This window comes from Apium graveolens, chromosome 5, assembly GCF_009905375.1.
Source record: "Apium graveolens cultivar Ventura chromosome 5, ASM990537v1, whole genome shotgun sequence".
Classification (NCBI taxonomy): Eukaryota; Viridiplantae; Streptophyta; class Magnoliopsida; order Apiales; family Apiaceae; genus Apium; species Apium graveolens.
The window spans coordinates 212114806-212130300 of record NC_133651.1 but is presented as its reverse complement, the minus strand read 5'-3'; the positions used below and the strand labels follow the sequence as shown (position 1 = coordinate 212130300).

General features: G+C 36.3%; 2 protein-coding genes across 5 annotated transcripts; both read left to right on the top strand.

Moving 5' to 3' along the window:
- The first annotated feature begins 7313 nt into the window (after positions 1-7313).
- LOC141724782 (ATP-dependent Clp protease proteolytic subunit 2, mitochondrial-like) lies at positions 7314-11066 on the top strand. Of its 2 annotated transcripts, XR_012576898.1 has the most exons (4): positions 7314-7733; positions 8497-8922; positions 10123-10202; positions 10738-11066. XR_012576898.1 is itself a non-coding variant. In XM_074527049.1 (3 exons), the coding sequence occupies exons 1-2, from the start codon at positions 7421-7423 to the stop codon at positions 8913-8915; spliced, it is 732 nt and encodes a 243-aa protein (XP_074383150.1). In that variant the 5' UTR covers positions 7318-7420; the 3' UTR covers positions 8916-8922; positions 10738-11066. The 2 variants fall into 2 exon arrangements, 1 of the variants encoding a protein (XP_074383150.1); XM_074527049.1 differs by lacking the exon at positions 10123-10202 and having other exon boundaries at positions 7318-7733.
- A 361-nt stretch (positions 11067-11427) lies between these two features.
- On the top strand, positions 11428-14750 carry LOC141724781 (pentatricopeptide repeat-containing protein At1g09220, mitochondrial). Of its 3 annotated transcripts, none has more exons than XM_074527048.1 (3): positions 11428-13245; positions 13377-13478; positions 14229-14750. In XM_074527048.1, exon 1 carries the CDS (start codon positions 11661-11663, stop codon positions 13032-13034), a length of 1374 nt encoding a protein of 457 aa, XP_074383149.1. In that variant the 5' UTR covers positions 11428-11660; the 3' UTR covers positions 13035-13245; positions 13377-13478; positions 14229-14750. The 3 variants fall into 3 exon arrangements, with proteins under 3 accessions (XP_074383149.1, XP_074383147.1, XP_074383148.1); XM_074527046.1 differs by having other exon boundaries at positions 13660-14747; XM_074527047.1 differs by having other exon boundaries at positions 13691-14746.
- The last annotated feature ends 745 nt before the right edge of the window (positions 14751-15495 follow it).

The following is a 15495-nucleotide window of genomic DNA, read 5'->3' as shown; positions in this document are numbered from 1 at the left end:
GCTATCTAGTAATTCTTTACTAGTTGTATAACTGTGCACATATTGATATATTTGAAGATTAAATGGTTTATAGATTCCTAAATACTATTTTTTCTAGATTTAGAAATTCTCTTTGATATGGATTTACGGATCGTATAAAGGTGCTATTGAAATGGTATTTTTAAGGTTCTTTGGTTCATTTGAATTGATTTTATGACTTTGAAAATTGAATATTAGTAAGGTTAGGCAATGCAACAATTTATCTGAATTGGAACAAACTTGTGTAGTTGGCCTGTAGATACAACTAGAAGCTTGCAAAAATAAAGGAGCACATTATTTAACATGGTTAAGATCACTTGTTCCCTGTACTAAAAACGGACTTGTAAATGTTGAATTAGTGGAAATGTATTTTGTGTTCTGTTTTTGGATAAAATGGCTACAGTGTATGCTCAATTTTATTTGCAACATGAATTGCTCTGAACTAAGCTAATCAATTGGACAATTTTAGGAAATGATGAAATTTATGTTCAAACTACTCTTTAGCAATGCAACAAATTTATGTTCATATGTGGAAGTTATGATTCCACAAAATTGATTCGGATATTGTTACGAATATGCAGTATCAGGAGAATCAAAATTCAAGTGACAACACACATGATGTCACTAAGTGCCAACTCAACAAAGTTTGTTACAACTAACTGCATCATACCAACTCAACTAGCAGCCTCTAGAGTACTCTATAAAAGCAGCTATTTGCTACTTGCTTAGTTATTGAGTGAAAATGAGAGTACAAATTTGTATGTAGTGTGTTGCAGATTGTAATCAGTAGATAGTAGTATGATTCCAATAAGAGTGATTGTTTTTCATTGATTTGTGTTACATTGTTAATGAAAGATATGATTTGATAAAGCATCTTCTATAAAAGCTGCTAATTTACATGGTATCAGAGCGGAGAAGACGATCTTGTGACGATACTACTACGATCTGACGATGCTTCACGATGCTTATCTCTGGTGAACTTTTCTCATTTCTTTTGTTGTTTGTGGATCGATTCTGTTCATTTTTGGTGAATTCTTCTCATTTTTGTTGATCGATTCTTTCTTGACTATTTCGTATTCCAATTTTCTGGTGTTTTGATTGATTGTTTCTGAGATTTACACATTGATTCTCATCATTATCTTCTTGTTTCTGAGTTGATATACATACTGGTTATTCCTTGAAAACTCTCTCAACTGATTGTTGATAATCTTGTTTCAGAATCAATTAGATCTGATATTTCTTGATAAGTTTATTTTGTTTGCTAATCTGAAATTCTGTTTTCTTCGAGTCTCAATATGGTATGGCTGAGAATAATGAAAATCAGACTCCTGTTATGGATCAATCTCAAAATCCTACTTCTCCTTATTATATTCATCCTTCTGATAATCCTGGTATGAAATTGGTTAATATCAAGTTTGATGGAACTGGTTATGGTGATTGGAAGCGTTCGATGTTAATTAGCTTATATGAGATCAAACAAGGAGCTGATTCTGTTTCTAGTTACTATACTGAAATCAAGATGATTTGGGATCAACTAGATGTTGTAGACCCTATAACTTCATGTAAATGTGCTGGATGCACATGTGAGATAACACAAAAGATGATAAAATCTCAGGAAGACAGAAGATTAGTTGAATTTCTCATGAAGTTAAATGATGGCTTTGAAGTAATTAGAGGCAGCATCCTTGTCATGAGTCCATTACCTGCAATATCACACGCTTATAGATTGTTGCTTCAGGAAGAAAATCACAAGAAGTTGTTGCATCCTGTTCAATCATCAGAAGAGGTCATGGCTTTTGCTGCAAATAGGAGAAATTTCAATTTCAGATCACAGGGTGGATCTGGTTCCAATTTCAGGTCTCAGACTGGAGAAAACAGAGGAAAATTCAATTCTTATTTTTGTGATCATTGCAAAATGACTGGCCACACTGCTCATAGATGTTACAAATTACATGGTTATCCATCACATTTCAAGACTGACAATAGACCAGACAGCATAAAAGTAGCTGCTAATGTCAATTCTGAAACAAATGAAAGTACTAATGTTTCTGATAACAAGAATGCAGGTTTCACAGATGCTCAATATGCACAACTTTTGCAGCTACTTGGAAAGGATGCAGGAGAATTATCTACTAAGAATAACATGAAAGCAGCTTGTGTTGCAGGTAAGATTTGTCTTACATCCCACACATCGGTTCATTGGATTGTGGACAGTGGAGCTACTGACCATATGTGTCATGATTTGTCTCTTTTTATGCAATTTTCTCCAATTCCAAATCTGGAAACTTATATAACTCTTCCAGATGGGAAGAAGCTATTAGTATCACAGATAGGAGATATTCAAGTTACTGACAGCATAATTCTTAAGGATGTACTATATGTACCTGATTTCAGATACAATTTGGTATTTATACCAAAACTTTGTCAGGATCTTAAGTGTTCAGTTACTTTTACTAATGATCAGTGTTTTCTTCAGAGTCCTTCAATGACACAAATGCCTCTTGGTAACTTCAAGAATGGACTTTACTACTTAGCAACAAACCATATCAGTAATGATGCAAAAGGTTTTACAGCTGCAATTTCTGTTGAAGAGAATCAGAACAAGATCAAGCTTTGGCATCTCAGAATGGGGCATCTGCCTATTTCTATGCTTCATCATTTATCAAATGTATTTGATAAACCTTGTAGATTACATACAATATGTCAAGTATGTCCTAAAGCAAAGCATACTAGAGTCTCTTTTCCTCATAGTTCAATAAAAACTGATGTAGCTTGTTCAATGGTGCATTTGGATGTATGGGGCCCTTATAAAGAGCTAACTCGTGACAATTACAAGTATTTTTTTACAATAGTTGATGACTTTAGCAGAATGACTTGGGTATTCTTATTAAAGAATAAATCTGAAGTTTTTCCAGTTTTTTGTGATTTTGTTCTTTACATAGAAAATCAGTTCAAACTTTCTATTCATGTAGTCAGAACTGATAATGCCCCTGAGCTGAGTAAAGGTGATATGCTGCAATTTTATAAATCTAAAGGCATTCACTTGCAAACTACTTGTGTCAATACACCACAACAGAATGACATTGTGGAAAGAAAACAAAGGAATATACTGGAGGTTTCAAGAGCACTATTCTTTTAGTCCAAGCTTCCAATTCAGTACTGGGGAGAGTGTGTACGGTGTGCAGTACATATTATCAACAGAGTACCTTTGTCAATATTATCCAACTCCAGTCCTTATGAAATTTTCTTTAAGGAGCCACCAGACTTATCCCGTATGAGAGTATTTGGCTGTTTGTGTTTTGTTTCTACTTCTCAGGTTAATAGAAGCAAATTTGATGAAAGAGTGTCCCGCATGTGTTCTTAGGGTACTCACCTGGGAAGAAAGGCTACAAGGTACTGAATACTAAAACTCTTGCTGCTTCAATCTCTAGAGATGTTATATTTCATGAGCAACACTTTCCATATCATCTGAAATCATGTACAGATCATTCATCTAAGTTTCAAATTTTTCTTCCCATAGTAACTCTAGTAACTTCTTTCACAGAATTTACACCCATACCAGATGTTTTTCAACTTCCTGCCCATGATCATGATGCAAACTCTCAAGATTTTGATTTTCATCATTCTTCACACTCTGATAATAACACTCATTCTTCACACACTGATGAAAATCATTTTTCACACACTGATGAATTTACTTCTGACAACAGAGTTATTCTAAGAAAAAGCACCAGAGATGTAAATCCACCTTTATTCCTAAAAGATTTTATTTGTAATCATAGTACATCAACTTCTACAGTAAATGATCATTGGTGCAATATCATTTCTTCACAACATTTATCACCTCAGCATCATTCTTTTATTGCTCATACTGTTTCACTCAAAGAACCATTGACATATGAAGAAGCTATTAGAGATAATAGATGGGTCGAAGCAATGAGAAAAGAAATAATAGCACTTCAGGAGAATCAGACCTGGGAGTTGGTCTCTTTACCAGCTGGAAAGAAGCCTGTAGGTTCTAAATGGGTATATAAGATAAAGCTTAAGGCAGATGGGAATATAGAACGTTTTAAAGCTCGATTGGTGGCAAAGGGTTACAATCAAAAATGGGGAATAGATTACGAAGAAACGTTTTCACCAGTTGTTAAGATGACTACTGTTCGATGTTTGCTAGCATTAGCATCACATAAACTCTGGCAATTGCATCAGCTTGACATTAACAACGCATTCTTGCATGGTGATCTTACTGAGGAAGTTTATATGTCTCCACCACAGGGTTTTGATTGTCCAAAAGGTTATGTATGTCGACTTATCAAGTCATTATACGGGTTAAAACAAGCTTCTCGACAGTGGTTTGCAAAACTGCTAGGTGAACTGCAGCTACATGGCTTTACACAATCTAAGAATGATTATTCTCTTTTCATTAAAAGAACCAATCAGTGTACTACCATTGCTGCTGTATATGTAGACGACACTATTATAACAGGAAACGATGATACGGAAATCCAAGCTCTTAAAGTACATCTACATGCAACATTCAGCATAAAAGATTTGGGTTTGATGAGTTATTTTTTGGGCATCGAGATCGGGTATCTTGCAGAAGGAATTACCATGTCCCAGGCCAAGTTTACGAAAGAATTATTAGATGAAGCTGGTATATCTTCATTCAAAAATACAGTTACTCATTCTCAAGTCAGATGAAGGAGAGTTCTATTCTGATCCTTCTACTTATCGATGTCTTGTTGGAAAACTGAATTTTCTGACTCATACCAGACCGGATTTATCATTCACAGTTCAACATTTAAGCCAGTTTCTACAGAATCCTAGGGTACCTCATTTTAAAGCTTTAATGCATACTCTTCATTATGTAGCTTCAACTGCAGGACAAGGCATTCTGCTACAAGGAGCTGACCATCTAACTTTACAAGCTTTCACTGATTCAAATTGGGGTGCTTGCAAAGACACACGACGATCTATTTCAGGATATGTCATGCTTCTTGGGAAATCACCAATAAGTTGGAAATCAAAGAAGCAAGGAATTGTGTCTAAAAGCTCAGCAGAAGCAGAATATCGTGCTATGTCCAATGCTGCTTCAGAAATTACTTGGTTAGTCAGATTATTAGCAGAGTTGGGTATGCTGTGTCTCAAACCTGTCACATTACATTGTGATAACCAGAGCTCCATCCATATTGCGAAAAATCCTGTGCATCACGAGCGTACAAAGCATATCGAGATCGATGTGCATTTTACTCGTGATAAAGTACTGGAAGGATTGATTCAGCTTTCCTATGTTCCAACAACTCATCAGCTGGCAGATGTTTTTACAAAAGTATTGCCTTCTGTTCAGTTCACAGAACTTCTGGCCAAACTCGGGACGACACAATGTCACCCTCGTTTGAGGGGGCATGTTACGAATATGCAGTATCAGGAGAATCATAATTCAAGTGACAACACACATGATGTCACTAAGTGCCAACTCAGCAAAGTTTGTTACAACTAACTGCATCATACCAACTCAACTAGCAGCCTCTACAGTACTCTATAAAAGCAGCTATTTGCTACTTGCTTAGTTAGTGAGTGAAAATGAGAGTACAAATTTGTATGTAGTGTGTTGCAGATTGTAATCAGTAGATAGTAGTATGATTCCAATAAGAGTGATTGTTTTTCATTGATTTGTGTTACATTGTTAATGAAAGATATGATTTGATAAAGCATCTTCTACAAAAGCTGCTAATTCTAACAGATATGTTGTTAAGAACTTGTGACATATCTACCAAAGCCAGGCAGATAGATAGCTCCTTTCCCGCTGCTAAGGGAGAGCAAGAAAAAATGGATTGTTCTTGAACCAGCGCCCCCATTCGGGTAAGCAGGTACTAAGAGTCTCCATACTACCAACCAGCAGACATCATCTGGCTGGGTTTTTCCAGTATCAACTACGAAAAAAAATGGAAACAGCAACTCACTATGGCTCTTGGGCCCAGACAACGTCCTATATTATACTTTTAAGCTGTAGGAAACAAACGTCCGTCCGGATACATGTAATCTAATACTTACAGTTGGAAATTTTGTATTCAGGTTCTCCCTCTTACAGGTGAATGTCCCAAAGACAAAGAAGACTTACTGCAATTCTAAGGAGTGCCGTAACCACACCTTACACAAGGTGACATAATATAAAAAGGGCAAAGATTCTTTAGCTGCCCAGGGAAAGCGTCGTTATGATAGGAAACAATCTGGTTATGGTGGTCAAACAAAGCCCGTTTTCCACAAGAAGGTAACTATCGGTCTTGTGCATTCTTTCATTGGCCTGACATGTATAATTCTGGTAACTGAATACTGATTTTTTAAATTTAAGGTGCACGATTTAGAAAGTTACATTTTGTGGTGTATGTGATCTGTTTGTTACTTGGCCAATCCTGTCAACTCTATATTTTATAAAATGTTGCTACTTTGCTCCGCCAAGACCACTAAAAAGATTGTGTTGAGGCTACAGTGTCAAGGTTGCAAGCACGTATCTCAGCACCCAATCAAAGTGTGCTGTCCAACTTGAAACAACTGTATCTGTTTTCTTAGTGATAATTATATCTCTTTTCATACATGTACTGCATTATTGCAGGGATTCAAGCATTTTAAGATCGGTGGTGACAAGAAGGGGAAGGGAACATCTCTTTTTTAGAAGGCTGCAATAAATACAACTTTCGACTTGGATGCTACTGGTGTTTAGCGAGAATACTTTTAGTTCCAATGTTAGCTATCACGACTTCATTATAACTGTAATCTGGTTATACTGTTCTTGTTTGGCTCAAAAATAGATTCTATTTCGTTAGTTGTACCTAAGTTGTACTAATTGATTTTCATATTATGGTTCTGATCCCATATGATAGAATTTTACATATTTTGGCAAGGGAACAAATAGAATACTACAAAATGTAGCAGTACAAAATTTTTACAACGATGAATTGAACTTGGTGTTTTTGAATCGATTTGAATTTATTTAATTGATTTAAAAAGTTAACTATTAATGATAGATATACATTTTGGATTATTATTATTATTATTATAAAAAATTCTTGTCATTCCTATTCGAAATAAAATATGTTAAATTTCAAATGAGAATATAATAATTAAATAGTTTGTATGAGCTCGATAATCTAAAACTCTAATATCGCTTATTAACAAGCCCGAAATTTGATATAAAACACCCCATAAATTTAAAAATATATCCACAACTCCAACAGTCAAACTAACCCAGAATACAAAAATCGAATAAAAACATAAATTTCAGTCAAAATTGCTGAACTCGATTCGACCAGATAAAAAAACAAAAGTTGAAATTCAATTTATTCAAGCACCAACACAAAACCCTAACAAAAATCATTGTTTCCATATCTACTCTCTCCCAGTCATGCGAAGCCTCATTTCCCGCACTTTACGCCACCTCAACCCCGGAACCGGAAAAACAACCACAGGCGGCCACTCACTCACCTTGAATCACCGGAGATGTTACATACCGATGGTGATTGAACACTCTTCTCGAGGAGAAAGAGCTTACGACATCTTCTCTCGTCTCCTGAAAGAACGAATAGTTTACATAAATGGGCCTATCTCTGATAACACTTCTCATGTTGTTGTTGCGCAGCTTCTCTTCCTTGAATCTGAAAATCCTTCCAAGCCTATTCATATGTACATCAACTCTCCTGGTGGCGCCGTTACCGCAGGTCCTAATAAATTATTCACATTTTTCTTTTAGTTTTGGAAATTTTTAATTGTTGTTTGTTCATTTTGATTTAATTAGGCCATTATGTTTCATGTTTTTTTATAGAAATAAAATTGATTATTGTTGTTTTTAGTTTAAATGTTTGATTAAAAGTTTTTTCGGTATATGGGAAGGAGAGCTTTATTAGTTTTAGCTTGCGGAATGTAGTGAATTAGTCAAATGAAGAGTATTGGATAAACTTAGCATAGCATTAATATTTGACATCAAAATATGATTGGAACTTTATATTGCCAGCTATGCTGAAATTCAGGAAGAATGTGATGTTTGTTGTGTGTTAGACTACGTGAGATTGATATCGTGCTTAAGTTGTGTAGATTGTAAACAGTAAACAGTAAACACTTCTTCATTGGTCAGAAGCCGCCATATTATTTTTTAGGGGTTTTAGGGGGGAAGCGGGGTTCTCACGTCCTGAACTATCATGAAAATCTGGTTTCATTAATAAACACTTATGAAGGTTATGTTTAGAATGAAAATGCCTGCGGAATGGTTTGGGGAAGCTACTACATTTAACTTTAGAGCATACCTGTATGTATTTTCTATGCATTAATGCGAATTGACAATCTGTCATTACCTAATACAAATACTTAATTTTTGAGATTAATAGTCTAAATACTGATGAGGCTTTTTAGTTTTATTATTTCCCTGTATGATGCAACATGAACTCCGTGCTTTCCATAATTTTCATTTTAATTTTTGTTTTGTAGGTCTTGCAATATACGATACAATGCAGTATATTCGTTCTCCAATCAGTACAATATGCATAGGTCAAGCTGCATCAATGGGTTCCCTTCTCTTAGCTGCCGGTGCAAAGGGTGAGAGGAGGTCTCTTCCTAATGCTAGAGTTATGATTCATCAGCCATCGGGTGGGTATAGTGGACAGGCTAAAGACATAACCATTCACACCAAAGAAATCGTCCGGATTTGGGATGCACTAAATGCACTGTATGTAAAGCATACAGGACAAGCTATTGACGTAATTCAGAAAAACATGGACCGAGACTATTTTATGACTCCACAAGAGGCAAAAGAATTTGGGATAATTGATGAAGTCGTAGATGAGAGGCCGCTGTCTCTAGTCACCGATGCTGTTAGGACTGAAGGCAAGGATAAAACATCAACTTAGTCCAAAGGCAAGAATGAAAAAACTCTCCATCTTTATGTTTCGTAATCTCAGTACCTGCATTTTTGAAGTGTTTTAATTTTTTATGTCTTCTTGGATCTTGACCACTTATTCCATGCTTCATAATTAGCTTTGAGTGATGGATAATGTAATTGAGTTCTTTGTCTGTACTTATGCAAAGTGCATTAACATTTTTGTAGTTAATATTCTGTAAATCATGTATATGAGGTAGCATTGCATGTATCTTTAAGAATTTGAATGGACAAGACTATGTAGGTTATAACTTATAAGTAGGTTTTATAGCTTTACTTGAGAGCGATTATTAGGAAGTTGAGTTGCTAATTGCTACAGTACTTTCATTGTCACCATCACAAGTCTAGGTGCAAGTAAGAACCGATTTTTTAGAATTGTCATGATGTAAATCTGGCACCCACACGATCAAGAATAGCTCATTAGTAGCAGGACAAATGCGAAGCCAATTATGTTCATGCAGCATATTTGTCTGTAGGCTACTTTTAGACCTAGTTGCTAAAGTTTGTTAATTGACATGTGGGCAAGCAAATAAATAGTACCAGGCAGAGTACGAACTCTGTAATGCTATAGTGCTAGAATGGAATGGGTTAGTGCCATAGGAATGCTAGTCCCAAATGGTCTACATTTGCTTTGTGAACATCATCCTGCATTATGTGGTCTACATTTACTGCATAACATGGGTTAGACAGTCGGTAGATTTCATAAATCTGGCTCCCACACAAACAAGCATAGCTCGTAAGTAGCAGGAAAATGTGACGCCAATTATCTGCATGAACATGTTTATCCGTAGGCTACTTCTAGTTGCTAAAGTTTGTTAATTGACATGTGGGCAAGCAAATAAAAAGTATCAGCCAGAGTACGAATTCAGTCTGCAATAGTAATGCTAGTCCCCAATGGTTCACGTTTGCAATGTAACATTATGCTGCATTATGTGATTGCACATGGATCACATAGTAAACATGATTCATAAACTTTTAAAGGGAGATTGATATTTTAAGTGGGATGTGAAGATGGTAAACCATCTGGAAATAAGTCATTTAGAATCAGAGATTCAGAATATAGAAAGTAACTCGACATCAATATCTAGTTGCTTCTTAAGGCGGGCTATAGGTTGAAGAATTTCTATGCATGCTTATTTTTCAAGTCCTAACCGAACTTTCTTTGTTTTTGTCGACAGCCTTCTTTCCATTCTCATGTGCTATGTATTAATTGTTGGCTGAAATCATTGGGGTTTTTACTGACCATTTCATTAGAAAGGTAGGGAACACTGTGCATTATCATGAAAACAAAAGTGGACATGTAAGGTGTCTAAGCATACGTGAAATAAAATATTGAATAGCCTTCCGTGTCAACTTCTTAAAATCTTAGTTAAATTTACTTTGGTTTTACCTGTTGACACATATTCTGGCAAATTTATTGAATAATACAAGATTTTGAAAATTCTTATTTTTAACTCTATTTATCAAAGTGGTCCTTGTATGACTACAGTAATCTATAACTGATTACGAAAGTGCAGCAAAAATATTTGGAAAAAACAGGATGGCTGGACTGATTGACATACTCGAAGGAGTTGTCAGATTATCATTTTATTATGTTAATGGTTTTGAAACAGTTAGACCTCTTACCATTGTTTTTTAATATGAGCCCAATGGTTATGTAGATCAACATATTTCCTTTTAAGTTGGCCAGTGTTTGGAAATACAGATTAGGTTTTGTTGAGCACATCTAATATTCATGATCTTTCTTCTGAATTCTGCTACCTACTAATCTGATTCTGCTGCAATGATTACAGGTCATTGGTGGTGTCCGACTCATTCTTGCTTGGGGTCAGTTCATTTAGGAGAAACTTGGAGCAGTGCAAAGATTTTTCTGCAATTCAACTCAAGAATTTGTGGTGGCTCATATCATAGAATTTTATTAAAACAAGCATTTCATGATATCATCATACTTTGTATCTTCCTGTTTAGCATCTTTTCTCCATCTTTGACCAAGTTCATCCCTGCAAGTTCCATAAATTAAGCTTGTCTATTTGATAGAAATACTGTACTAACCTGAACTTGCATGAGCTACTATGCCAGACTAGATATTATTCCAATACAATAAATTAGTTTTTTGTCTTCAGCATATGTTTTCCCGAACTTGGAGAGTGGATCGTCGAAAATATACACAGGTTACTGATGGCGACTGATTTGTAAATCTTGTGTTTACATGTGCTCGATCGCTGTTATATTATCTGCTAATCTACGAGTTCAAACTACTGATGTAACCGCGAATATTGATGTTTCCTCAAGTTATGTGCTAAACTTTCCTGGCATGTCATGAGTGATGTGACACAATGAAAAAATTCAATTGGTCCTATTAATGTAACTGTAGGGGGGTCCATTTATATTTAGACAACCAACATATGACCAACAGAACTTCTGAAGTTGTCCAGGGTGATTTGATATGCATTTCTGATACGTGTGAACCAAAGTTTTTGTGTCTTGGACTGGCTCCTGCATTACTCAGAGAGTGAGTAAGAGGAATTGTTTCCAAAATGAGAAAAACAAATGGCAGCAAAATATGGATTTATTATTTTCCAGTATGAATCGATGACACAAAATAAATTATTCATCAAAACGTAATCCTTGTTCCGGATTTTTAAAAATGAATGTTTTTTTTGTACTTTAATAGTACCAGTTTAAAAATCTTGAGCGCTGGTTTATTCTCATAATCATGAGAACGCCGAAACAACACAAACCCTACTGCAACTACTTGATATCTTTACTACTCAATCACTACGATCACAGAGTCATTCAACAAATCCACGCTCAAACAATCACTAAAAAGTCACATTCACACAAGTTAATCAACACTCTTCTTCGCCACTACGCACTCAGCGACTCTCCTCAACAAGCACTCTCATTTTTTAAACACCTTCATCGTCGAAAACCCTTCTGTTTCGATAGCTTTGCGTTCTCTTTTATCATCAAATCATCAGCAAATTTGCAAGATTCTAGAAGTGGGTCACAGCTACATTGTGTCATTACCAAGTCTGGGTTTGGGATTCATGTTTACGTGCAAACTGCGTTGATGAATATGTATGTTGATTGTGGGTGTTGGGGTGATGCGCATAAGGTGTTTGATGAAATGCCGCAGAGAAATTGTGTGAGTTGGAATGTTATGATTACTGGGTTTCTTAAATGGGGTGATGTTAGTATGGCTAGGGAACTGTTTGATTCGATGCCGGATAAGAATGTGGTTTCTTGGACTGGGATTATTGATGGGTATACCAGAATGAACCGAGCTGACGAAGCTTTGGGTTTGTTTAAAAGGATGGTGAATGAGGGGATTATGCCGAGTGAGCTAACTATGCTAGTGGTTTTTCCTTCTGTTTGGAATAAACGGTGCCTTGAACTTTGCCGGTGTTTTCACGCTTACACGGAAAAAAGTGGTTTTAGTGTGTCAGATATTAGAGTTTCCAATTCGCTTATAGCTGTGTATGCAAAATGTGGTAATGTTGAGGGTGCTTCTAAAGCTTTTGAGTGTATCTCTGAGGAGCGGAAGAATGTGGTCTCTTGGACATCGATTATCTCTTGTTTTTCAACGTATGGGATGGTAAAAGAAGCTGTTGAAAATTTTAATAAAATGCAGAATTTGGGTTTTCAGCCTAATCGTGTAACATTCTTGTGTATTATTAATGCTTGTAGTCATGGGGGTTTAGTTAATGAAGGGCTCCATTTTTTTAAAAAGATGGTCTATGAATGGGGCATAGTGCCGGATATTAAGCACTATGGATGCCTCGTTGACATGCTAGGAAGAGCAGGGAGGCTTGACGAAGCAGAGAATATGGCTATGAACATTCCAACTAATATGATTAGTGTTGTTATTTGGAGAACTCTGCTTGGTGCTTGTAGCCTTTATGGCAATGCTGAGATGGGAGAGAGAGTAACAAGAAGGATTATGGAGATGGAGAGTGGGTATGCTGGTGATTATGTGCTTCTGTCAAACATATTTGTTGATGTTGGTAGGTATACGGATTCAGAGACAGTGAGGGGAGTGATGGATATGAGAAATGCCTTAAAAGTTCCCGGCTTGAGCTCGATTTGATAAGAGAACAGAAGCTAAACATTGTAATCGAAAGACGGAGACCGTCAAGGTAGTCATGCCATACAAATTGATGAGTGCATATTAAAGCAAGTGTAAACATGTAATTCCTAACATAAGGTTCTGTACCGAGTCTTGAGCCTTGACAGCTTCTGCAATGATTGATGCTGCTATCAACTAATTATCTGACTGAACTACATGGTGCTTAGTCAAGGTAAACGTGTTAACTATATTAACCATATGAGGAGCTCAGAATCTTTGAAGTTTGAACATGTCTTATTTCTGTATGTGTTGCTTTCTTTTCTGAATGTACTTTTCTCCTGAAACAACTAATGCCATTCTCAGATCATCCTGAAGTGTAAGAGGATACAGTAATTGGATATTCTGATCATGAAAATTAAACCAAAAGTATCAAGCGACAGCTTTGAAGAGCTTGTTCTTCATCAGGTATAAAAAAATAGATTCTGCTCAAAAGCAGGATCGTTAGTTTAAATTATATGATAAATGCATGTGCTATACAAACAAGCATGTCAAATCTTATAAAGAGGATTGCATCCATAAAGAATCACTATAAATAAAGCAAATTCTACTTTTATTTTAGAAGTCTTGCAATATATTTACGGTGCAGAAAATTTGATCTCAAATCACAATATGCTTAGACCAAGTGCAATCTGCATCAATGGGTTAGCTCCTCTTAGCTGCTGTTGCAAAAGGGTGAGAAGAGGCTGTCTCTTCCTAATGCCGGAGTCATTGTTCATCAGCCATTGGGTGGGTATAGTGGATGGCGACAGGCCAAATACTTGACCATTCATTCCAGAGAAATTGTCCGGATTTGTGATGCATGAAATGCACTTTATGTAAAGCATCTATACTTAATCTAGAAAAACCACGGGGCTGGATTGTTTTATGACTTGACAGGAGGTAGGAAGCTTGGAATAATTGATGATGAGCTTGTTAATGAAAGGTCACTGGCTCTAGTCAATGATGTTGTTAGGATCATGTGGGCAAAAATAAAAACTTTTTAGTCCAGAGGCAGTTTGAACGTTGAAGTGTTGTGAATGTTTATGTTTCTATATATCAGCTGTAAATTGTTGTTACTTTCTATCCGCTATTAATGAGATTTGAGGGTTCAGATCTCGTATGGATACTGTCAATCTCAATGTAGGTGTGGGACTTGCTGATCACATTGTCGTGCAGGGTTTGAGTCAGGAAGAAGCCCCGAACGTTGTTGTGCTAGATGTTGAAAAGAAAGAGCCTCAGATGGGTGTTGGTCAGGTGCAAGAGGATGCATTCCAAGGCAACACGGTTAATCTTTTTGCAGGAGAACCCCCTCTTCATGATGTTGACTAAATGTAGATGATGGTTGTCTTCTCAGCAGCAGTTCCAACAGGCCTTTGTTTGATCTTGCTTAAGTAGTAGTAGCAGCAGCAGCAACCCTAGTAAAATAAAGGCTGTTGGTTCTTGTAGTTTTCAGTGGTTTATCCTGGTCTTAGAGACTTGTCTGCTGTCTGTCTAATTCTCTGTATGTTCCTCCCCTTGGGTTTTCCTTGTGGGTCATTAAATAAAAGAAAAAACATATCCAGGAACTCAGAAACTGGAGTTTCTGGAAAGTTTGACATTGTTTAAAGTCTCATTTTTTTTATATGATTCGACTATATAACGTTACAAGTTACTGCTTTGAAATTTGAATACGATTAGTAACACAATACAAACATATATGTGCTGTTTAACAAAAGAAAGAAATATCCGTATGTGAAATCTTTTCAGTGAGAACCAATTTTGTAAAAATCATAATCAGAGCACAGAAACCAAAAGAAGAGGCCATAATGCTGCAATGACTAAACAGCTAAACAGTAAAATCCATTTCTCTTAAGATCAAGTTTCATCCAGACACCAAAATCACTGCTCAAGTTAATTCATTCTCTAGTTACAATTACTATCACCATTATCATCAGTAAATTATTGAGTAAATATACTATCCAAATACACGTATATAGTACAGTACTAATAGTCGGTATTTATATGATATAGTAGGTAGGGCCTAGGAGTTATCTTATTTAGTAGTGGTATAGTAGAGAATGAGATAGAGCTACTTCTCTAACTCTTCAGGGTGGAGATAGTGCCTGATATCCCTCTTCAGGTCCTGGCGCCGGGCCTCGGTCTTCCGATAAATAATGGCACAGGCTGCTAGGAAGCCAGCAGGCCTCCACCATACCTGAAACCAGTACGTGTAGTACCCAGCACCAGGCTGCACTGCCCTCAGTTCTCTCCATCTTCTCACTGTCTACCAAAACACCCCCATTCTTTCCTTCAAGTCTCTCTCTCTCTCCCTCATATTACTGTATAGTCGTACTAGGGTGTCAAGACTTGGGCGATAAGCCAGAAAGAATTTTTATTACATTTATATTTTTTCTAAATAGAAATCCGTATTTTTACTTACACTGTAATAGTTTTTTTTTTGTCA